The 24,152-nt window shown below is 47.8% G+C and overlaps 2 protein-coding genes across 5 annotated transcripts; both read left to right on the top strand.

Annotated features, from left to right (window-relative positions):
• Window positions 1–878: 878 nt before the first annotated feature.
• On the top strand, window positions 879–4,396 carry LOC101774329. 4 transcript variants are annotated; one of them, XR_002676051.1, is made up of 4 exons: window positions 879–2,891; window positions 2,996–3,200; window positions 3,421–3,537; window positions 3,807–3,948. XR_002676051.1 is itself a non-coding variant. In XM_022823539.1 (3 exons), the coding sequence occupies exons 1-3, from the start codon at window positions 1,077–1,079 to the stop codon at window positions 3,430–3,432; spliced, it is 2,028 nt and encodes a 675-aa protein (XP_022679274.1). In that variant the 5' UTR covers window positions 879–1,076; the 3' UTR covers window positions 3,433–3,800. The 4 variants fall into 4 exon arrangements, 3 of the variants coding, with proteins under 3 accessions (XP_022679274.1, XP_022679273.1, XP_004985827.1); XM_022823539.1 differs by lacking the exon at window positions 3,807–3,948 and having other exon boundaries at window positions 3,425–3,800; XM_022823538.1 differs by lacking the exon at window positions 3,807–3,948 and having other exon boundaries at window positions 3,421–3,800.
• Window positions 4,397–10,060: 5,664 nt separating this feature from the next.
• Window positions 10,061–11,050, top strand: LOC101773932 (antifreeze protein Maxi). Its single transcript, XM_022829806.1, has 2 exons — window positions 10,061–10,369; window positions 10,466–11,050. The coding sequence occupies exons 1-2, from the start codon at window positions 10,061–10,063 to the stop codon at window positions 11,048–11,050; spliced, it is 894 nt and encodes a 297-aa protein (XP_022685541.1).
• The last annotated feature ends 13,102 nt before the right edge of the window (window positions 11,051–24,152 follow it).

Here is a 24,152-nt window from a genome sequence, read left to right as displayed (position 1 = left end):
TACACGGCACACATTGTTGCCGGCACATGCAGGACCATTCTCCCATCAGCCAAGCAAGCTCCTCGAGCTTGGTATATGAGACTAAAATTCTTCTTACTTGAAAATAATTTTGATTTTTCAATAGGGTCAGTTGATAGAACGTGGTTTCTCCTCAAGTATGGCAATGACACCTAGTTAGTTCAGATTTACGTGGATGATATTATCTTTGGAGGTTCTTCTCATTTTCTTGTCGTCAAGTTTGGAGAAATCATGAGTAGAGAGTTTGAGATGTCCATGAAGGGAGAGTTGACGTTCTTCCTTAGGCTCTGTGGGGGTATAATTCAAGATACCCACATGATCGTACATGGGTCGCATCGTCAGGGGTGGTTCAGCCCATAAGATTAAGGCGTGTGGTGCGCGGCACTGGTCGACGCGTACTACAAGACTTCTAGATGATATCTTCAAGATAGAGATAGACTTGTTCGGCAACGTAAGGGATTTTGCTTCCTTTGTAAAGTTTATCTTATAACCGAGTAGGTTTAGATCTAACCGATCTGTAACCCTACCCCCCATCTATATAAGGCGGGTAGGAAACCCCCTCAAGCATCGAATCTCATCAATACAATTCACCAGAACAAAGGACTTAGGGTATTACGTCGTCTAGACGTCCCAAAGTTATCTAAACCTCGTGTCTCTGCGCTCTGTGTTATCATTCAGTTTCTAATCACGCGCACTTCCACCACACCACCACAGAGGTGCCAACCGACAAGATAGAGATGGAGCGCCTTATTCACCGCAGCAAGCGTTACGTCATAGTCGATGGGAGATTAATGCGGAAGAACGCGAAGGAGGAGCTACTGCTAGTTTCATGTTGACATGGTGCACGTATCCACGCTGACCCACGGGCCCCGCCCGTCGGATCCGTTCCCCACCCGGCGCCGTCTCCCCCCGTGCCACCCGACGCCGCGCGACCCGGACCCGCCGTGCAGCCCCGCTGTGTAGGGTTTCAGCCGCCGCCGCCGCCGCCCACCTATCCCGGCTGCCCGCCAGGAACGCCTCGACTAGACCGCAATACATAGTCGCTGGAGAAGATAGAGATGTCCCATCGCAAGCGTCTCCGCCGAATCGGCGAGGGCGCTGCCACCGTGCCAGTGACTGAGGAGGCCGTGAAGAAGGACATACGCGCGCTGCTCAACCAGATCTACGACTTCTACAAGGCGGCGCTCGACCAGCTGCCGACGGAGGAGATCCCCTCTCTGGCCCCGCGCCTTCTCAGCGCCGGCGTGTGCTTCGGCGTGCTGGATCCGGTCTCCAACATCATCGCCAACGCCATCTCATACTCCCCCCCTTCACCGACGCCCACCAATCCCGACGACGATGATGACGAGGAGAAGGCGGCCCAACCGCACACGAGGGAGTCAGTTTTGTCCAGGATCGTCAGCGATACCGACGACTTCCTCCACCTCCGGCTGTCCGCAAAGACAGCCGAACGCATGACCGTCGCCCGGCGGTCGCTCGAAGGCCTTGTAAGCTTCCTCATTTTCTACTTCCGCTACCTCGCGGAGACTGAAGCGCTGCGCTACCTGCGCTTGGCCGGTGCTGACCTCCTTGCCGCCGTGCGGCTCATCTTGCTGGACCGTAACAGCAGCATCCACCCACAGAGAGGCAAACCCGGGTTCAGTGTCATCTCCCTCACCACCAAGGTAGCCCTTGGCTGTGCTGCTGTCTCTGCAAAGCACCCTGAACCACCGACCTTTCTGAGAGCGTCGCAGTTGTTGGCAGCTCAGCTGGACAATGCCTCCATGATTCTGCCCGTGCTGCACAAGGGCCGCCCCATCTCGTCTGCAAATTTGAAGCGCCTCAGCAAGTTGCTAAAGCGAGAGCCCAGGAACATCGAGCTCACAGATCTCTGTTACTGGCAACCTTTGCAGCTTGCTGGTTCGCGGTATCATGATGCCAGGAAGAAGACGAAGAGAAAGAAGGAGAAGCTGCCATCAGGGGGCTGTGCTGGATATGTGGAAATGAGGAAGAAGAGAAAGGTGAAGCAGCTGCCATCTGGTGCCTCTTCTGAATATACAAAGAGGGGGAGGAGGAAGAGAAAGGCGAAGGAGGTGTCATCTGGGGCCTCTGCTGAATATACTGAGAGTAGGAAGGAAGTGACTGCAACATTCCGCTACACTCAAACATTGAAGCTCTTGCTCCTTGACAAAATTCATGCACATTACCTGGAAGCACTTGCCCGTCTACCGGGAGGTGTCTTGCGCAAGTGTCACCACAGCAGCCTCCTCAGGGCTGGTTATTGTTATGGCCCAATGGATCCTGTCTCCAACATCATTCTCAACACAATTTGGTATGCTGCTACATTCCCCACTCACTGTGATTTTGAGGTCACTATGATATGCACTAAGACACTTCGGCGCATAGAGTGCTGCTCTCTTTATGGCCTGGTTGCCTTTCTCCGTGGCCTCTTCAATACACTCACAGAACACGAAGCTTTATGGTACTTGCTTGTGAGCAATATTGATGCTGCTTCAGCTGTCACAATGGCAGAACAGCATGATCATGTTATGTCTGGTGCGTACCAAGAAGCCTATAGCAATGCCGCGCTGAACTCATGGCACCCTGATCCTGACGCATTGTTGAAGCTAACCATGTCACTCCTGCTAATGGCACCGGTTGAGTTATCGTTTTTGTTGAATGATTGTGCACTCTCAAATAGTGAAGTTGAGCAGCTCGGCATGGCTCTGTCATCATTGTTTGAGGTGCAGGTTTCACCACTGGACCAGGAAGAGATCCTATCTGTGAACCAGAAAAGATTCATATCAGACATCAGAAAGAAGTTTCAGGATGATCAAGAGTTCTTTGCCAGCAAGGTTAATGCTGCATTGAGCAACTATTCCAAGAAAAACGGGGTCAGTGCATTTCCTTTCTGTTGTTTTTGTTTCGTAAATTTCACTATTATTTGGTTAAATGTAATTTTATCAATTTATTCTGTCTACTGAACTGCTATATGCAGGGACACTTTGAAATTCATATTATTTGCGGTGTGAATCCTAATGTAAGCGAAGGTGCAAGGTCACATATCAACTTTTGGGCAATACCCAAGGGATCAAATGTTGCTAGCACTACTCCTATACTGTTCTTTGCTGAATGTAGCAATGATGCTGATGAGGAAGAGGAATCAATGTGTTTCTCTTTATCTTCTGCTTCAATTGATTCCGGTAAGTTTTGACATTTTGTATCTCTCATCAACACATTGCCAGGTGGTCTTGAAAATATGTTTTTTTTTCCTGTGGGGAAGATGCCAAATCAGTCTTGTACGATTCCACTGAATCTGAATGTGTTGATTCAACTGGGCCTGGACATTCATAACAAATCTTTGGTTGAAATGATTAATCTTGAATGCCCTTAATAAGTCATATTCCTTTGCTGATGTGTCAGATAGATATTTGATAAGGAACATTCGGAAATGAGAATGGACTTTTTTCAGTTAAGCTATGATAGATTATAACTGTTCCAGTCCAACGACAACTTCTGCTCTTATCTAACAACTCACAGGTAGAATGTATATTCTCATTTTTTTTTCCCAAACTTGCCACTCTGAATCTAAATGCTTGAGGCTCAGCTAACTAAAATTTGGATGAGTGATAGTAATCTTATTTGTATGGAAACTTCAATAATATGTTAGCACTATGCAAAACACAAAGTGGCTTGCTGTTTTATTTTGACAAAAACTGATATGTTATCTTGCTTCTATTTATTTACATGTCTATTTCATTTATACTTGGCTGATAACCCATTTTAACCACTCTTGTTTTCGAGGGAAGTGCGCTGCTTTGACTGTGAATACTATGGAATAAAGATTGTGCATCCGTGTGATGAAGTGTATCATGGGAATGGTGAGGATTTCAACATAATGGCTATTGGAGAACACAGCATCAGCAATGAGTTGCTCATTAGCTCCTGCCAGTTTCATGTTGACATGGTGCATGTATTGGATGAGGACTGGATCTATTTTGATTCGAAGCTAGACGCCAAGATTGCTGAGAGGAACATGATGGATGACGGTGCTTTTAAGATATGGAGGTGGAAGGGCAGAATCTTTTGAGAGGCAAGTTGCTGGATGAACCCTAGCGGTTGCTGTCAGAATCTTCAGAATGCACTACTTGTGAATCGATGACTCCATATTTCAGTGATAGTGCGCCTTAGTTTGAGAGACTAAGGTTGATGGACATGTGCTTTTTGTTAGTGTAATAGGTGCCGCTAGATTTTTGCAGACAAAGTTTGCTGGGCATGGATCAGTAGGCAGCTGGCGCTCCAAACAATATCAGGAGTGCATTGCCTCCACAAGTACCTAGTCAATTTTAAGCATTTTGTACACATTTAGTGGGAGATATTTGCGTCTGGGAATTCCTTATGCATGCTTTGCGAGGTTAGCAAGAATAAAATCAAATCTAGGCATAATCAGCACAAAAATCATAACTGGAACCATAGATGGTTATCCAAACATGAATGAAAAGCTGCACATATGCTGTGATATGCCCAGAACGATGTGCTGTGCAGGAAACTGTGGAGATATTAGGCCTTCTCCAATAAGTCCATGTAGCTAGCTCTTAGCTACTACGTGTCATCAATTGTCCTATGTGGAGAGAGTATGCGGAGAGAGGGAGAGGAGAAAGAGAAACTGACTTTTAAGAGAGTTTGAAGCACATCAATTGTCCTACGTGGAGAGAGGGAGAGGAGAAAGAGTTGATGTCCTATGTGGAGAGAGTACATGGAGAGAGGAAGAGGAGGAGAGAGGAAGAGGAGAAAGAGAAACTGACTTTTAAGAGAGTATGAAGCACGCATCCAATCTTTGATGGCGTAACTTATAAAAAAAATCTTTGATGGTGCAGTATTTTATCTTCTCCAATTATCTTTCTTTGTTTTGGAACCCACGTTGGTTTTGAGCAGTGTCACTGTTAGAGAAGTCGACAATTATACTATCTATTTGATGAGTTGACAAACATGGAAAATAAGAGCTAGCTATGGTTAGTGTCATCGTAAAACCCAAATTGGCTACACTTCGCAAGTAAACCGGATCATTTAAAGCCAGTAAACCATCCAAAAAGAGCACCCAATTTGCTGAATAAAGATTGCAGATAGGCCGTGCCAAATGGTACGAGGCCCGTAATTTAGTCACAACCCAAGCACATCATAGTCCGTATTGTGCCCCTGCTGTCATGCTTGGGCCCCGAGTGCTCGAGGTGAGATGGTGCAGCGGGCTGTTGTTTCGGGATGTTCGTCTCCTAGGGCCCAACAAGGTCAGATTCCCCCCTCTCTTTCTCAATCTCACACGGCGGAGGGGGCGCTCGGGGAGAACATCACGGCAGTAGGATCCATGTGCAAATATTGATATGTGACTGTGAGATGCGAACTGGTAGTAGTGATTTGTGAACTTGAACTTGTGGATGAGGCGGAGTCGTGCCACATGCTTTGGTGTGACTCAGTCTTATATAGATATGGGCCGTGGCCTCCCCCTTCTCCCTCCTCCCTCACTTCTTCCCTTCTCCTACCAAACCGAGCCTGAGCTTAGCCCCTCCCCCCTCTGGATCCCCCACATCTTGCACCTGATTAGGAGGGGTAACACGAGAAAATTGCTCCCACAAGGTAATTTTCTATCCAAGTAGTTTTGTTCATTTTAGTTACCTTTGAGGTGGTTAATGTTCAAGAAGGCGGTATTCCGCGGCCGCCTAGACGCGCTTATGCGCTATGCGGGGGGTTACCGCGGTGCCTAGTGGGTAGGTGGTACCCCTAGGTGGCGCCCGGACATCGACAGTGGAAGGCGACGCGCAGATGCGCTAGGAAGGGGTGGCGGCAGTGGCAAGAGAGGCGGGGATGTCGTCCAGCAACAGCTACAGAGGCGGAGACGGGAGCATCGGCATGGAGGAGAAGGCCCGGTGCTGGCGGCAACGGAGGAGGCTGGGACTAGCGACGGTAGAGAAAGAGGCCGGGGTTGGCGGCCGCGGAGGAGAAGGCTAGGGCTGGCGGATACGGAGAAGGCTGGGGCTAGCGGACGTGGAGGAGGAGCAAGCAGGGGCGGCGTCGCGAAGGAGGCGGCGGCCAAGGAGGGACACGATAGAGAAGGAGGTAGGAGCTGGCCGCTGGCAGCGCTGAGCGAGCAGGGGCGCAAGGGTGTATGGCATTGGCATGTGGATGGAGAAGGTGGAAGAAGTGGGGTACGTGGGTTGTTGAGGCTTTGTTGGGCTGTCTCGGTGGAATTTTTGTGACTAAACTTGTGACAATTCATGAAATTACTGGAGGAGAGTATAGTGGTCTTGAGCATCAGGTAGGCTTTGTTAAAGACACGTTGCTTCTATTATTCTGAGCTGGACTCTTTTTCATTGTGTGCTGATTTTTCTCCAGGTTGTGAGAAGTACCCTGAAATTCAATATGAGGAGCAATTGTTGTATGACGGTATGTTCTATCAGTCGATTGTATCCATTGTTTTGTTGATTGTTGGGGCGCTCGTGATATTGGCAGCCTGCCTGAATCATCAGGCTTGTGCTGTTTGGAATCAATTATCTTTCTTACATGTTCTAGCAGCGCTGACAATGACTCAACTGATTATGAACTGCATCTGCTTGCAGCTTGTGAAGAATCCTGGTCTTTTTGATGTATTAGTGATGCTGAATCTTTATGGTGACATTATTAGTGATATATGTACTGGTTTGATTGGAGGCTTGGGCCTAACACCCAGGTAGACTAGCTTCTATCAAGTTCAGTCAATTGAGCATTGATATGGCGAAGGCTTACATCTGTTTGTTTGTTTCCCAGTTGCAATATTGGTGAAGGTGGCATTTGTCTGGCAGAACACATGTCAAGCTAGTTTTAAATTTGTCTGGCATTTGTCTTGGCGGGTTGTGAGAGGTGTTATTGAAAGTTTGAAAATCATTACCCGCCAAACTAGTTTGAGAGTGGCAGAATATGCTTTTCATTATGCCAAGGCCAACCTTGTACATCCAACCAAACAAGAACATGTATGAACCTGTACGTCTTATATACAAGCAACCAAACACATGTGGGTGTACCATCCTGTGCTGGATGATCCCATCTAAAATGCACCATTCTATCCATGAACCATTAAATTCAACAAACCAAACGCACCCTATGACGTGCATTCCAACCATGCTACATGTGTTGAATTGTGCGCAGCAATAGTCTGCATGTGTTATGTGTGGTACCGGCTTGAAGAATCAACATGCTAATTCTAACCTCCATTCTCGCTTGTCCTTCAGCAGATCACTTCTTTTTGTCAATTTTTTTTTTGATTCGCCGTCGTCATACTAAACAATGCAGCACAGTAGACTAGTAGAGTGAGTCTTAGGAGCGGCCGCACATCACATGCTTACACCCATCGTTAGATTTTCTACGATCGAGCTGAACATGCTCACATCATACAAAAAATCAGATTCCCCAACCGTGCTGAAGTTAGCCGACCAAATCGGGCGGCCGGTGGCATTGGAGACAAAAGAGAATGGGCACATGCAGTCATCCCAAACGATCTCCCAGTAGCTGGACGACGGGGCTCGTTAAACTAGCAGGGATCCACATCGGAGTTCAATCGGTCTCCAGTGACGTGCACTTTTCATGGATGAAACCTTCGTTTTAAAGCCTTTCCATGTCTGCTATGGAGTATTGCGTACTTCCTGTTCCTGAGAGTACGTTCATGCACGAAGCCTGAGCGAGTCAAATTTGTGTCACTGCAAACGAGAGAATTAGGATACGATTGGTTTCGTGTTGACCGTCCCGAGTTGTTAAATGGCCTACGCCTCCAAACTCCTAGGTTCGCATTGGGAAATCTTCTATTTTCCTATGTACATATGCTACCGCTGCATCAACTGAACTGCACCTCCAAACTGAACTGAATCTTCAGTTAACCCCTATTCTACACGCACTGGCTAGTGAAGTGCCAGGCGCAGCAGCGCAAGCCCAAGTCCTTAGAGAAGACAGCATCCACATCGTCACTCGAGGATCGCTAGCTCTTTAGCGTACGTAAACCTCGTCACTCTCAAAAAGCTCGCACGGATTGACCACAGCGCGTACGTGTCACCGATGGTTTGGCGCCATATACACAACTCTGTCGCTCTTGCAGTGACAGTGACGGACGCTGCTGGAAGAAGCAGCACCCTTCGTTCCGATCCTCCTCGTCGAGGGAAGGACGAAGGAGACGCCGCGCCGGCCCTACTCGGGAACCTGAAGACAGGTTGAGGACTTAGAGATGGATCGATTTGTGGATATAATCGATCTTTAATCGGAGTACAGTTGTCCTCCATTAAACTATCTGCAGTGCACTGCATCTGATCTGATTGCGCGCCCCTGTTTATGCCCTTGATTGTCCCTGGTAGGCCACGGGGGGCTCAGAGCTTCAGATTTCTTTAGTCCCACGCATCGATGCAGATCGATCTAGCAGCTGCCTATCCGGAGGAGTATCTTCTAGGAATCCATAAAGAAGGGTTCTTGGAGGCTTTTGTATATAGTTAGTAAAATGTAGGCGTGCTTATACAGTTATACTATGCTTGATCCATAGTACAGATTACCAGGTGGCCGTTGAAGAGTTCAGTTATACATTTGGCCATCTGCCCCTAGTCTGCAAAGAGCATGTGTGCATCCTACTGACGGCGCACTGCTGCGCTGGTAAGATTCTTTTCTGCGCCCTCATGCAGTTTGAGAGGATTTTCGATTCATAAGCAGAAGGCCATGGAAGCACTAGGTGCCAGACTGCCAGTAAACTGAACGTGAAATGCAATGGAAACCAATAGGCGCAACTGAAAGGAAAAGACGGTGACAGGGCAACCACAAGAATTGCACTGTCGGAGCAAGTAACAGCCAATACACGGTCAGCTAAGCGAGGTTGCGACCTGCTCGCTGGGAGGAGCCAGGCGTACACACAAATAATGCGGCCCGTGTGATAACGATCTGACGCGCGATCCAACCGAACAAGAGCACAAGGGAACTGTAGGATGGGTTCAGAGATGGGCGGCATGCCACGCCAATGATTCGGCCCCGATAGGCTGAGATGAAACCCCACAGCACCAATTGTTGTCCAATTCATCGAGGGTATGGCGTCGCAGGCGAGCAGCCTGGCAGGCCTCAATGATTTGCACGAAACCGATCCTGCCGTACGGCCCCCCTCCTCCAGAAGTCCAGAGGCCAGAGCGATCGATGGACATGGATGACGCGCATTAAACGCGCGAGATACGGCGGGCGACGGATGGATCGCTCTGTCCCGTCCGTGCCAACCGGCGCCAAATGTCCCGATCGCACGAGCCCCAGCCTCGACGCGACGCAGTGCGGTGCACCCGTCCCGGACCTCGCCCGGCGCCCCCACGCGCGGATGGTCGAGCTCGGGATCGAAGAATTAAACGAGCGCGGGCGAATGGCGAGAGATGGATGAAGCTCGGTGGGGGGAGTTGGGTCCGGGGGCGCGACGCCGACGCGCGCGGCCATGACGGCATTGAATTGGGATGCCCGGGGGGCCGGGCGTGAGCTGTGCGCGAGGTGGGCCGGCGCGCGCCGAGCGGGGGAGGGTGGAGAGCAGCGGCGCGGGGCCCCAGGCACCGCCGACTGGGAGCACGTGTCCGCGCCACAGATGGCGGGCGCCACCAGCCCCGCGCCCACGCACTGCCATCCAGGGATGTTATGCACTGCGCGCACGGGGCCTCCTCGTCCGTCCCGGCAGGCACTCTCCCATGTCCCATCGGCCAACGGCAGGCTCCCCTCCCGCTTCCACCCTTCTTCCTTCCGTAAGCTTCCCCACCAAAGTAAAAAAATCCAACGTCCCACTCCGCCAGTCAGCTACTAGCTCGCTTCGCCATGCACCATACACTGCTCTCATGCGGTCATGCCAGAGCCAACCCAACCCACCCGTGCGGGCTCTACCAATCATGCGCGATACCCCCTATATATATAAACGCCCCCATCCAAGTTGCCATACACCACCACCCAGACGGCCGGGGCACCAAGTCAAACCGCGAGCGACCCATACCGCCTCGACGCCGGGACTCCTTCCGCAGCAAGCCGGAAAGCAAATCAAAGCAAAATGGCAGTGGGATTCCGGCGGCGGCTCACCGCGCTCACCGTCCCCAAGGCGGCCTTGCTCCGGCGCACGCGCCACAAGAAGCTCTCCTACTCCCGCGTCCGCTCCAACAGCCTGCCCGGCCGCTTCCACCCGGCCGTCGCGGGCCTGCACGAGTCCGCCAACGCGCTCCTCGCCTGGACGGAGGAGCCGGCGCAGGCCAGCCCGGCGTGGATCGGCGACGGGGCGGGCCACCTGGGCCGCCTCCTGGCGGGGCTCACCGACCTGCTTCACCACCCGCAGGCGCGGGACCCGCTCCAGCGCCGGGGCAAGGCGGCGGCGCCCTGGACCGACCGCCTCCTCGACGACCTCCTCCTCCTCGCCGACGCCCACGGCTGCTTCCGCGAGGCGCTCCTGGCGCTCCGGCAGCTCCTCGCCGAGGCGCACGCCGCGCTCCGCCGCCGTGACGCCGCCCGCCTCGCCGCCGCGCTCCGCGCCAGGCGCCGCTCCGACCGCGACCTCGCCCGCCTCGCCTCCACGCTACGCTGCCTCGCGCACCGCTCCCCGTCCGCCGCCGCCGCGGCGTCGGACTCCGGCGAGGCCGCGGTGGCCGAGGCCGCCGCCGCCGCCACGTGCGCCGCGGCGGCAGCGTCCGCCGCCATCTTCGCCGGGCTCGCATCCGCCTCCGCCTCCTCGTCCTCGCGCGCAATGCCGTCACCGCTCGCGGTCTCCCCGGCGAAGGTGGCTGCCGTGCCGGTGTGGTGGGTGGCCGACCTCCTTCGGTGGCGCCGGCGTACGGTGGCCGTCGCCGCCAGCGAATCCGGACCCGGCGCAAAGGAGGTGCCTTTGGAGGAGTGCTGCAGCGAGGAGGAGGAGGAGAGGCAGGCTGCCATGGAACGCCTGCGGAGGCTGGAGGAGTGCGTCGTGGCGGCGGAAGACGGCTGCGAGCAGGTGTACCGGGCGCTTGTTAACGCGAGGGTGTCGCTGCTCAACGTGCTCACGCCGTGCTTTTGATCCGTCGTCCCGGGGTCGTTTTGGAGGGAAAATTGCCTTCAAAATTAGCACTCAGGACCTCAATTTTAAACTAGAAGGATGCTAGCAATTCCGTTTCGGTAGATTGTGTACAAATGTATATAGCAATCTTACGTTCTGAAATGGAATGAAAATGTAAGTAGCGGGAATCTGCTCTTCGTAAAATCTTTTTGTTCGTAACTGCAATCTTATCTTGAAAAGGTCACGAAACATTTTTATGAATTAGGAAAAAAATTGAGGAGAAATGAATTAGAAACTTAATGTAGAATTCTTCTGTTTATAAAAAAAATCTTGTAAAATTCATATATACAGCCATACGGCTATTTTGCTTGCGAACTCTTGGCCTGCTTGCGATGTACTAGCAGTAAGTACTATACAACCACAAACATGCTTTATGCTTCAGTGTTGGGTACTTGGGTATCGGCTCAAATTCATATACACGTCAGGATGTATTATATGCTTCACCGTTCGGTACTTCTCCCGTTTCAAATTGTAGGTCATTTTAACTTTTCTAGTTTTATAGACATTATTATGCATCTAGATATGGACTATATTTAGATACATAGAAAAAAAATGTACATAGAAATATCAAAATAACCTACAATTTGGAACGAATGGAGTATATGCAAATCAACGGGGCTAAAGTTTAGATAGTTTGTTGTTAGTCTTATTGGTTATTTTGACCCTGATTCTAATTCTAATACTGTGCACTAAAGACTGTCATTGTTGAGCATGTGCAATCTCTTCTTTTTATTCACAGGCATTTTCAATTACGAAATGGATCTTTGTTAAATCGCGTGGGTCGTTATGCCGGTCCGGCATAACATGGATTTTTAGTCAAGGAGTTAACGAGTTGCGTTGGGCAGGTGTCTAACAATGCTCTCGTTTGACGTTTAGCGCCTTGGCCATGTTTAAGACGATCTTTGTTTTCCTTTTTTTTTTTGAATTTCAGTGTGACTAATATATTGGATATTGAAATAAATAAATAAAGATTAGACTATTAGGGACATCATCGATGAGTTGATAACGCAAAGGCAATAGTATTAGCTGAATATGCACTAAATTTGCAACCATGCATCTGAAATTCAGAGGTTCGACATGTTTTCGAGAGTGGTAACGCTCAGGCTAGTAGACAGGTGGTGGTAATATGTCGCTAAAAGGTTTCCTTCCACGACGTCCTAACGTACATCTTTAGCTTTTGAACCCATCCATCAATCGGTTGTGCTAGTACAGAAAACGCTAAACACCGAAGAAAACGGTACTCCTTTAGCTGTAGGGTGCGCTCATAAGTCCTCATCAAGACAGATGGAAAACTCTTTGATCTAAAAAAAACACAGAAAATGGAAAACAACAACATCCAATAGAAATGGGAAAAGACTGTTAATTCTCAAATTCGCTACCGCGAGCCGACACGGCCCAAAATCACTTGTCGTAGGTGTTCGTTCGCGCTTTTGCTTCTCTGGGCCGAAAACTCCATCCCCAACCAAACCATATGGGGCCTGCGATCACACAAGCCTGACGGGACGACGAGACGGGGGCGCACCGAACCGAAACTCTTTTCCTCACGTCACGTTTTAGGCACGAGAGATCGATATGACACATGACACGACCAGTTGACGACGTGGGACGCAAACACGATGGTGGATGATGGTGCGGCACGTACAGTTGTCGGTGAATAATGCATCAGACCAGGACAGCAGCCAAGTACTGGACTTTTGGGCTGCATGATCCCGTCAGCGTTGCTCCATCGTACCATTGAGGATCCGGATAAAACAGAAACCAACATTTTTTTTGCTGGAAATATAGTTCAATCAGTAGTCATTATACCTGTGTTTGGATACTAGGATTCTCCTTTGTAATTTGTGATGTGGTAGCGGATTTGTGAAACGTCCTGGCGCCTCGACAGTCAACTCGACGTATTTGGGCCTCAAATGGTAGCAGTACCACACACGTAGGAGTATATGATGAGGAGCAAAGCCCGAAGTTGTCAGTGGGCCGAATAGAATCGAACACGAGGGTGCACGACGAGAGAGGGAGAGAGGACAGCAGTACTGTGCAGCACCCGTCACATCCGATAGTTATTAACCGTGCTGCTGTGGTCACCCGTCACATCCGAGAGTTATTAACCGTGCGCCCAAGCCCAAGGAGCACTGCTTCCTTCCTGCAGTCCTCGCAGCCCGTACGTCCGGCCGCCGGTGGCCAGGCCAGGCTCTGGCACCCCAGTTCTGTTCACCCTTTGCCTTTGGGCGCCGATGAGCAGAACACTCGTTCCGCCGCGCCAGCGCCGGAGCCGATGCCGTCGGGCGCCAGCCGCGGGAACGTGTCGAGCCGAGGAGCGCAGCGCATCGAGAGCAACGCGCTCGCCGATGCCTGATGGTGGGGGGAAAGAAAAGAAAAGAAAGAGAGAGCGTGGCGTGGCGGCTGGGCGTTGTCAGCGAATCCCGCGTAGACGAGCACCTGAAGCCGAGCCGCAACCCTTTTCCGCTTTCCGGAATGGCACCTGCCCGTCCCGTCCCATCCCGTCGAGCTATTGGCCGGCGAATCAAAGGCAAAGCTACGTCGAGCTCCGTCGCAAACGACAAACGGTAGGTGAGGCTACTGGTTGCCGTTTGTTTGGCCAAAGTCGTCGGGTTTTCGAATTGTTTCCGATGAGAAGGTCAGGTTATCAGTCCCAGTCTCATGCTGTCCATCTATCCGTTGTATTAAAAGAAACCACCATATTTATCGAAAGGGACTAAAAATTACCACATCAATTAAAAAAGAGAAGAATATGCACAGTTGGATTTTACGAAGATCTAACGATCTAGACTAGCCTAAAGAGTATATGTCCAATACACACACAATTAATAAATACACAAATTCGGAATTAAAAATTAAAAAATAAGGAATTTAGCAGTTCATGTTTACACGGATTGGAAAAGTAAAATAGTTAAATAAATAGTCGATAACAAATATAATTAATAAATTACAAAGCTTCACATGATGAATATTTATTAGCTCTCCTGCTAAAATACTAATTAGGCATTTCATCAAATGATGATACACACAGATCCGTTCAATGCTACTCAACCTGATTGCATTGCGTTTCTCTTTTCCATTTTTTTCTTTTTTCTTTGTGTGTTTATGTGTGAAAGGAAGGGCGGCAATGGTTTGTACTAATTACCGAATGTTTTGGTGTCCATATGGATTAAATACGGTCAAATTAGTAGCACTACTTTTGCTAGATTTATGAAAATAAGCTATCTTAATAAAAAGTATTAAAAAAAGCTACACATTCATCAAGAGGACACAAAAATTATCACGTTAATAAAAAAACGAAAGAACCTAATCTAATGGTCTATATTAAATTAGAGAGACCGTGCCTAATACAATTCAAATGAAAGATTATGCAAATTAGTAGTTTAATCTCCGTGCAAAAAAAATAGTACCTAAATAAATGATTCACATGAAATGCAATTACGAATATCTAAATCAAAAAAATGCCAACTGATTGTTTTTTTTTAAAACACGGTATAGACGCAGACGCTCACAAACGCACGCACACTCGATCCTATGAATACACGCATGCAACCCTACCTATGAGCACCTCTGAGAGAATGAGCTAGCAGATTCTCGAGATTGATGAAGCACAACTAGCACCTCGCTATTGATGGGCATGTCATTTGCCACTGAGAGAATAGCACCAATTAAATTTTAGAATAAATCCAAAAAAATACTAGCAACGATGTTGAGGTGATGACTCAAACTCTGGTGGGAAGATTCCACCACAAGGAACCTTACCAGCTGAGTTAGGCTCACCCAAGTTATAACGGTGCAGACCAATCGTAATATCATTATTAGGACTATTGAGGACTAAAAATAGATCGCACAATATTTTGTTGTTTCTATGGAAGTTATATGTCTTCGGTTTTAGCATACATGCTGTCCTAGCAGCGTACAATAGCCCTAGCAATATCAAATAACCATTTGTCGCTGCGAGCACACAACATGCCACAAATCGTTGGATGAACTTGATGGAATAATGAAGAAACACCGGGCGCATGAGGGACGGAGGGAGAGGGAGGGTGTGTGTGTGGGGGGGGGGGGGGGGAGTTCAATTTGCAAAAGCAGCTCATTCTATTGTCATGAAACATTGATTAGTCGTTGATCTAAATCTGAGATGAGGAACTCAATTGAACATCGAGGAGCTCAACCCTGCGAGGAGAAATTTGATCAGGGTCATGCAGATCAATTCGGCGACGAAGAACTTTGTTTTGGGAGAAGTTTGTGGGGCATGAGGATGGACAACGACGGAAAAGTTGGTACCGGCAGGATGGGGCTGCCAGGTGGAAAAACGGACTGCCCAGTGCCCACAACGGGGGCTGCCAGGTGCCTGCCCATAGCTGCATGTGGCAGGATTAGTCACCACCGGCTATTACTCTGAGATGAAAAGCGAGCATGCCCGGTGGAAACAAAGCAAAACAAAATACTATTATGCCCGGTCGAGTTTGAAGAAGAGGGAAACTTTGACATCATGCCTATGACAAGATATGACAATAAAATGGCTTGAAGAGCCATATAGGAGCACGCCATATGGAAATTTACTTAGGATGCCAGTTACTTTTGTATGATCGGAGACACCATGTATAAGTGTGCCATGGCAGGTCACGCGAGAACATAAATGGCTTTTGTGTGCTTACTACAGATAATGCAAGATATACATCTATTAGAGCTTCGGTTTGGTGAGTATTTTTGTTCATGTAAAGGTGAAAATATTCAAGCCACGATGGATAGCGCGAGGAGTCGATGACGTCTTGCGTTAACAAGCAAGATAGGATGGTTTGTGCAGCCTAAATAAGTAGCGTGGGAGCCACAAGTGACCCCGTCTCTATTAATTGCTGGGTACAGAAATTTGAGTGATTTAAGCACGGAATTAACCTCAAGTTAAAAGTTTGACGATCAAATACACAGCAAAAGCTAGAGAGAGAGGTAGGGAGGGAGGGATAGATAAGCTACAGCACCTACCAAATACAGGGCAAGAGGCAGCATGCCGGAAAACATAGGGCATGTCTGCAACCTACAGCAACTACAAAAGACTAGCACTCATGACATATAAGCTGGAATAGGTACTCCCTCCATTTTAAATTGTAGGTTGTTTTAGTTTTTCTAGATTCATAGATGTTTGTATGCATCTAGACATATACTGTATTTAGGTGCATAGCAAAATCTATGTTTCTAGAAAAGCCATAACGACGGGACGGAGGGAGTATGCAACATACAAATGTCCTTACTAATCAACTAAGCAAAAGAGGTTATGCAATTATTATGTTAGGTTGATTTGAGTTAGGAAATCATTAGAGGTGAAATGAAAAATCTTTGAATTAATAACTTTTCAATTACAGTTTAATTACAATGTTAGTTTTAAATTTTTAATGGACCTAAGTTAATTATAAATTAGGTCGGGATCATTTTGAGAGTGGTGAAATGCCAACCTCTATTTATAAACTAATATATTTATATTTTTAGTGAAGGATAATTTGGTAAGCTGAATGGTCATCCAATATGATTGAGTATGAAGAATCCTACATAAACTTGATGAGCTCAACAAGTTAAGGAGAAAAGCCGTGACATAGAAGGTGTCACTTCTTTATAGCATCAAAGCGGTTACTTCAAAGTCAACAGTGTAATAGACATAGTTATATTACTAAGTATGTAATGAATCTAGCCGCGCTATTAGCGCGGGCCACATCTTAATACAATAGTATTTAAAGAAGTCACTACGTTCATCGAGAGGGTCTAGGAATTCCCACGTTAATCTGAAAAAGAGAAGAATATAAGTCGTTGCATTTTATGATGATCTAACGGTCTATATTAATCTAAAGGTTCATACAAAGTACAATTACTAAACAACTGAATTTGAATATACACCATTGAATTTTTTGAAAATCTAACGATCTATATTAATTTAAAGGTTCCATACAAAATACAATTACTAAATAGCTGAATTAGAAATTTAAAAGAAATATATCAATATGGCAATAGGACTGTGGACTCCTATTGCCATGTCCGTCGTTTTTTTTTGTTCACGTTGCCTGTTGCCCGTCACCCTCCCCTAATCTCGCTAATCCTTCCATCTATGCCTGCGTGCTCTGCTCCTTTCTTTCCTTCCAGGCTGATAAGCTGATTTGGTACCCTGTGACCACGGGTGGTAACTAGCAATTGGCCAAGGGAGAAAATTTGTTGCCGCGGCTTCCACCGACGACGAGCGAGAGCAGATCGCTTCGCTGCCGGTGCATCCGTACATCGTCACGACGACTGCCGCTTCCCTTTATAGCTTCGCTTCGCTGTTCATGATCAAGGACAGGCGGCACCGTGCGAGCCCACTGCACCCTCGAGCGGTGAGGTCCCCTAACCCCGTGCAACGGTGCCTTGGACCAGCAGTGCATCACCCGGCGGCCGGACCCGGCCGCCGGACTGAACATTGTTACATGTAAAAAAAATTAAGAAATAAGAACAAAAAATCTAACTAGCTGCACTAATTAGCGCGGACCACCTTACTATAAGATTCACTGTCACGTATCCAAAATGTCAATTAGAGCAAATTCTAATATCTCCATAGATGAAAAGAAATCTAAACTGAAAAATATAAACTATTATAATAGATACGGCGACAGGAAGAAAGATCTTCTCAGTCGAGGAATCAAGAAGAAAATCAACGTTTGAACTATAAAAAAACCTATTTCGATCCCCATAATTTTTCTTCGATAAGGTCGAGATAAAATAAGAGATTGAATTTTATCTAAAGGTGCTACTAAGATATAGTCGGCGTGGTACATGCTTTGGTAAAAATTCAACCACCTTGGACATGCAAATTGTTGTCAGAATTAATGCTCTTGCCATAGGGATTGAGCCCCTCACCACGAGCACAGCGGGAGCAATGTAATATGATTTCATATACACAAACTTGATACAAACTTGATAGCATCAGCGGATGGTTTCATCCATGAGATCGATAGTAATGATGGATAGTTTCATGCAAGAGCTCGATGATGGCAGCAAGATAATCCAACTTTGCTCATCTTACATATATTTATTAAAAGAGCGAACGAAAGTTGGTTCCATATTTATTCACTATCATTGGCTTGCTTTGCTTTGCTTGCAGCACGCAGGGGTAGGAGAGGTGATATATAGGGAAAATGATTCCGGATTCCGACCCGTTTTGACTGAACGATTGAAATCAAGGAGAGAGAAAAGGGATGTTAAGGAAAAAAATACACCGTTAGAATTTATTATGATCTAGACTAATTCAATCAAAGAGTTCAAATCAATGCATCAATAATTATGTAATTTTGGAAACTAAAATAAGATTTTTTGTAAAAAATATTGTATGGGATGGAAATAAAACATGTTTGAATCTTCCACGAACTCCATGATGATAAGATATAGCATGGGACATAAAAAAGTGTTTGGAAATTGGTCTTTTCTCAATTAAAGTATGTATCTTTGTGATGTGACCAAAACTCATCCAATTTAATTTCGTGTAGTTTTGAAAGGAGACCAAATTTAGCATTTCGTTGGACTTCAGTTGGCGTGTCAAGGCCACGAGACAGAACAGTAGTGAGACGCAAAGTGCGTAAATCGGACACCCGACAACAGAAGTGCGGACGCAGGCAGGAGCAGATTGCATTACAAACACAGGCAGCTTTGTGCAACATAACAGGCTCAAAAGTGCAGCTTTGTGCAAGATAGCAAAGCCATAGTGCAGGCGATAGATTAGAAGGAGAAAACATAAGAAGGATCATGACGACAAAATCACCAAGAAAGAGGGCCATGCCGGCACCAATGATAGTGAGACGGCCACCGTAACCATTGGGACGTGTGAGGAGAACACTTGGGACAAATCTGACCAGCTTCACTAAGTGGTTACACGATGATGAGCCCACCGTGCTAGCCTCACGCATTTCCATCCACTACCCCAAACCAGCCTATCACCGCCAGCCCTAAATCCAATATCATCGCCGCTTTGGCCTCCCGTTGAATTTCGATTGGTGGTGGTAGTGTTTCATCACCGCCGGACCATGAACCGACAGTGAAGCCTATTAAAAAATAAAAAGGCACCGCTAGAGTCCTTCCACGCTACCGGAGCCCCGTCACCCACTACAGTAGCTAGGGGGGGGAGCGAGCGAGCGAGTGAGAGAGAGAGAGAGAGAGAGAGAGAGAGAGTACCGTGAGGGGACGGAGTCCCCATCGTTGTCGCTGCATCCCTCGCACATGCCCGCAGTCGTGGCCCGCATCTGCTGTCGTTGTTGCATCCAATGCCCGCGCCCACCGCCGTCGTTGCCGCCACCCGTGCCTACCATCCCTGCCCGCTCCTTGTGCCTCGCCGCTGGTCTTCATTGCCAGTGAGGGGCAAGCGGAGGGGTGATGGGAGGGGGTGAGAGAGACGTGGGGAGGGAGATATAAGGACTTTTGTAATGATAGCAAACAAAACTTACATCACAAATAAAAAATATAAATAATTATATTCAAGTGAAAAATGTATAAATTTTTATATTGTTTCAATAAATACCAAAAAATATGTTTGTATCTAAGGTATTACCTTTTCTCTCTAATTCATGTTTAAAAAGATATATGATAATATATTTGTCTGTTACCATGACATGATTAAATACAATTATTTATATCTATTTTTTTATAATGGCATAAAAACTAGCTACCTGCGCTATTTGCGTGGGGGATCAGAGGTGGGGAGGGAGAGGTGCGCATTCGAAGGTAAAAGGGAGGAAGGGGAGAAGAGAAGGGGATGGATGTTGATATGATATAGAAGGGCTATGGGTCACGGACGGGTTATACCATGAACCGGTGGTGAAAATCGATTCCACTACGCGCTAGCTACTCATGAACTAGCATGAAAACTTATCACCACCAGTTTGGATAGAACTGCCAGTGATGACCCATTCGTGATAACCTTTTCTATAGTAGTGATTAACGATCAGCCAGCTCCATTCACACGCATCCACATTGAGAAAGGATCACCTTGACCAGCAAAATAATCACCCTACGACGGGTTAAATATTTTCAAGTGCCACGAGCTATATATGCAATTGTGTACTGTTGTTTGCTGCCGACCTTTGCTACCATTGGCGAGTAGGGCTAGGCTAACAACCGTAACTAAACTAATGAGAAAAAATACAACCAACTTGTCCGTCCCCAGCTTAAAACTCACCGGTTTACCATAATTGTTGCCTGCGATTGGGCGATAGGGCACTCGCAGGAGACAAAGGTTGTCGATTTGATGAAATAGTGGTTGGATCCAGCAACATAGTGAATGATCTGGTGGAGCAACTTGAGGGCCACGACACCAACCACAAGGTGGAAATTCCAAAATAATCGTGTTAAATAGTGAAGAAAATTGATGTTTGGCATGCGCGCCATAGCATGTCCGACGGGAGGGAACAACAGTCACAATCAAGGATCAATCTTTGGTGACCACAATGTAGCGGACAACGCTCCTTCAGAGTAGAAGCAAGAGAGAGAGGTGGTGAGCACAAAGACTAATAATATATAGTTTGGTAGCCACAACAACGTATTCACGGACCCAAGGGTAGAGTTTATAATTAGGAAAAAGGTGCAACAACCGTGTGCCAAAATGGGATTATGCATGTATGGGCTGTGGCAACCGGTGATCAAAGAACAAAGAAAGGAAAGGAGACTTCGATATAATAATAACTAAAAGGGTCAAACTCGAAATTAAATTATTACTTTTGTATATACATTGAACATTCTACTAAAATTTAAGGATTTTTTAATCATAGCAAACGAAAATGTACATCACAAATAAAAAATATATAAACAATTATATTCAAGTGAAAAATGTATAAATTTTTATGTTGTTTCAGTAAATACCCAAAAAATATGTTTATATCTAAGGTATTACCTTTTCTCTCTAATTCATGTTAAAAAAGATCTTATCATATGATAATATATTGATCTTTTACCATGACACGACTAAATACAATTATTTATGTCTATTTATTTTGAAATAAAGCATCCAGATGATGGTATAAAAAAACTAGCTACCCGTGCTATTAGCGCGGGCCATCTAGTGCCATGAAAATCAAGTTACGATCGAGCAGAACCCAACCAGGCAAGAGAGATCGGTTGATCCCGCGAAGCAAAGCCCATCGAATAGAGAGATGGAGTACACACCTGCTTAGGCAGCTAACCCCTGCAGAGGTGTGTGCGCTCGGGATGGTGTGGTTCGGTACATGTCGCTGTCCTCTTATCTGAGGATATTCTCCTCCCTCTCCTTCGTGCTTAATCATTGACTCGGATTTGGTGTGCTAACCGCGTGCTTTTCTGGTGGGGATCGGAGCGACTAATCAATCATTCAGATTCAGTGGGGAACGCAAGCTTTACTAGTTATTAGAGCGTACGTGGAATTTCAAGAAAAAGAAGACGAAAAAAAGGATGCGTCTGGATACTGAAATCAGAACTCCTCGTCTCTTCCACACGGGCGGCAATGGCGATGGGGTGCTTCCCCCGTTATCCAGTCGCGAGGCTGGTGAGAGTCCGGTGTCGAGATGATGGGGGGTTAGTACTAGCTAGAAACTGAATTGATGGACGTGTGGTGCAGCGCGAATCAGGTGCCGTCGCAATTAAGCTCCGTCGATTACTCTATCTACAATGTCGGCACGTACCATCAGAAAGAGATGGCTCCTAGGTCCAGTAGGGAGCTTGTTATTGTCGTCCAGCATCCAGTACCATAACTGATATGGTGGAGTACTATAACCTTTACACACTTTCCTTTTCTTCAGAGCCACACTTCACTAATTTAGTCATCATCATCAGTGATTAATCTCCCTCACATCAGCTGCCACCGATGCTCGTCGGAGCTTTCCGAGCAAGTTAGCTAGCGCCCACTTGTGTGGGAAGTTGGAACAATTATTCTCTAATCAATCTTAAGATGCCGTGGCCGATAGATGTATTTCACACGTTCGTTTGGTTTTCCCTTTTCACGATTCAGATCAGTACGTGCTGAAAGACAAGACACGGAGCATCACTCAAGCTGGATAATTAGATGCGTAACATCTAGCCGTGCATGCATCAACTGATGATGAACGCGCCTCTTTTTTTACATCATGGACGGATATAGGAGTACTTGCAATAATCCGATGTTTTTTCTTCGGTAACAGTGTAGAAGCGGATACCCAAATACGCGATTGGACAGGGCATTCCTTACTCCCTGGACATGGGATTTTCTGTTAACCACATTGGACGAGTTCTCGCTGCACTCTGTGATTTCTCACCCCCAATATGCGATCTAAACCTTTTTCTAGCCCGGTAGCAGAGGTGATTAGCAGGCGAAGTAGTAAGTGAGGAGGGCTCCTTGGACGGCATGTACCATGTCTGTAGTCCCTTAAAAAAGCATAGCCCTCCACGAATAAGCACGTGCTACGGCTTACCACAGGCAGCAAGCTAAACCTATACTACATAATAACCAAGTAGCCTCCTAATTAAAGAAAATCACATGTATTCCCCTATCACACTAGCCTATCACGAACGGCTGTGAGAGTCTGAATAATCCCCAATCAAGCAGTCAAGCACCCAGCTTGTAGTTACTGCTATGGCAGCGAACTTAGTAGCTACACTAAACTATGAAGCCACTTGGAACCCATCCAACCATCTGTGGCAACCCTGCTCTAATCTTCCGCCACCTCAGACTTGTTTAACCTCAACCGTGGCTGTCAGTGCACGTGAGCACTGGCACTGGAATTCATCAATCTGTTCGAGGAAACCTTTTGGTGGCTCTAGGTCTAGGGCACGCACGCACCAGGAGTCCAGGACAGTAGACGGAGGAGATCGCCGGCCAGGACGGCTAGCTGGCGGCGCAGCCGATGCTGAATTGTTAATGGAGTTCGTGCGTGCTACGAGTACCACTCTGGCCTCTGGGCAACTGGGCGCTAGCAGTGATAGCAGCAGGCAGAGCAAAGGCTAGGGCAGCCTGGCAGTAACAAAGGCTGCTCCTGCCTGCCTAATCCTCGCTAAAATAAACGCGTCCGTATAGTAGCCACTGCTAGTGGCCTCCTGGGTTGAGGTGGGGGAGTACGTAACACGGCGGCATGGTGGCGTAAGTTGTCCGTGTGCGAGCCAGATCAGCTGCTCGCATTGAAAATTGGGCCGACTTGTCCTGCATCGGTGGATGGTGCTCGTACCCGTTGTACTTGCCAGTGGAGAACAGCCAGCACCATTGTTTAGCAACCGGCCGATCAGCGTGTGACCGGAATAGGACTGGCGTTTTGAGCACTGGCCTGCAAGGCAGAAAAAGAGAAAAGAATAGGAGTAGTGTGATGTGCTTCGAATTTTTTTTGAAGGACCAACTGGGGCAGAGCACGCCCACCTGAACGTCTGGCCGAAGCTGATGGATTTCCATTTTACAACCTAGCTTGGGGGGGGGGGGGGGGGGTTGATGTTTTTGTAGAAGGAGGGAGATGAAGCAGCATAGGCGCTATATCACATAGAGACTAGAGCACCAGGACTTCCGGGAGGGTGTCTAGGCGGCGGGGAGCGCGATGCACCCAGAGGGTGAGGTGTTCCTTGGCGGCTTGGGCGATGGCAGCGATGGGCTGGTCGACTGCGTCGAAGATCATCCTGTTGCGGCGATTCCAAATCAATCACAAGAGGAGCAGCGTCGCGGTGTGGAGGGCCACCCTCGCTGGGAGCGGTAGAGCTTGAAGCGCGCTGGCGAGGCAGGTGACGGAGGCGTGAGGGCACGCCGAGCTCCAGAAGCTGGTGATGCGTGGACAAGTGAAGAAGATGTGGGCGGCGTCCTTGTCAGCGGTGCAGAAGGGGCAAATGGGGCTGCCCGTGGCGCCTCGGCAGTGGAGAAAGTTCCGCATGTGCGTGTTCCCCTATCGGAAGATCCAAAAAAAGACCTAGACCTTGATTGGGGCGAAGTTCCCCTAGTTGACGTCGGAGTGCGACACCGTGTAGCCCGTCCGCTTCAACATGGAGTAGAGGGCGCCTGAGCGCACGTCGATCTCATCCCTCTAAGCCAGGCGGCGGGTGTCAGGGGCGGCACCAAGGTGCAGGCCGCTCAGCCGAG

This window comes from Setaria italica, chromosome IX (assembly GCF_000263155.2).
Source record: "Setaria italica strain Yugu1 chromosome IX, Setaria_italica_v2.0, whole genome shotgun sequence".
NCBI lineage: Eukaryota > Viridiplantae > Streptophyta > Magnoliopsida > Poales > Poaceae > Setaria > Setaria italica.
This window is presented reverse-complemented; position numbering and strand designations above follow the sequence as displayed.

Bases quoted from the DNA above. Each gene is read 5' to 3' on its own strand.
- LOC101774329 (XM_004985770.4), top strand. From the start codon at position 1,077: ATGTCCCATCGCAAGCGTCTCCGCCGAATCGGCGAGGGCGCTGCCACC. The intron at 2,892-2,995 runs GTCAGTGCATTT...TGCTATATGCAG, and splicing joins ACTATTCCAAGAAAAACGGG to GGACACTTTGAAATTCATAT. The intron at 3,201-3,806 runs GTAAGTTTTGAC...TTTCGAGGGAAG, and splicing joins TTCTGCTTCAATTGATTCCG to TGCGCTGCTTTGACTGTGAA.
- LOC101773932 (XM_022829806.1), top strand. From the start codon at position 10,061: ATGGCAGTGGGATTCCGGCGGCGGCTCACCGCGCTCACCGTCCCCAAG. The intron at 10,370-10,465 runs GCGGCGGCGCCC...GCGCTCCGGCAG, and splicing joins CGCTCCAGCGCCGGGGCAAG to CTCCTCGCCGAGGCGCACGC.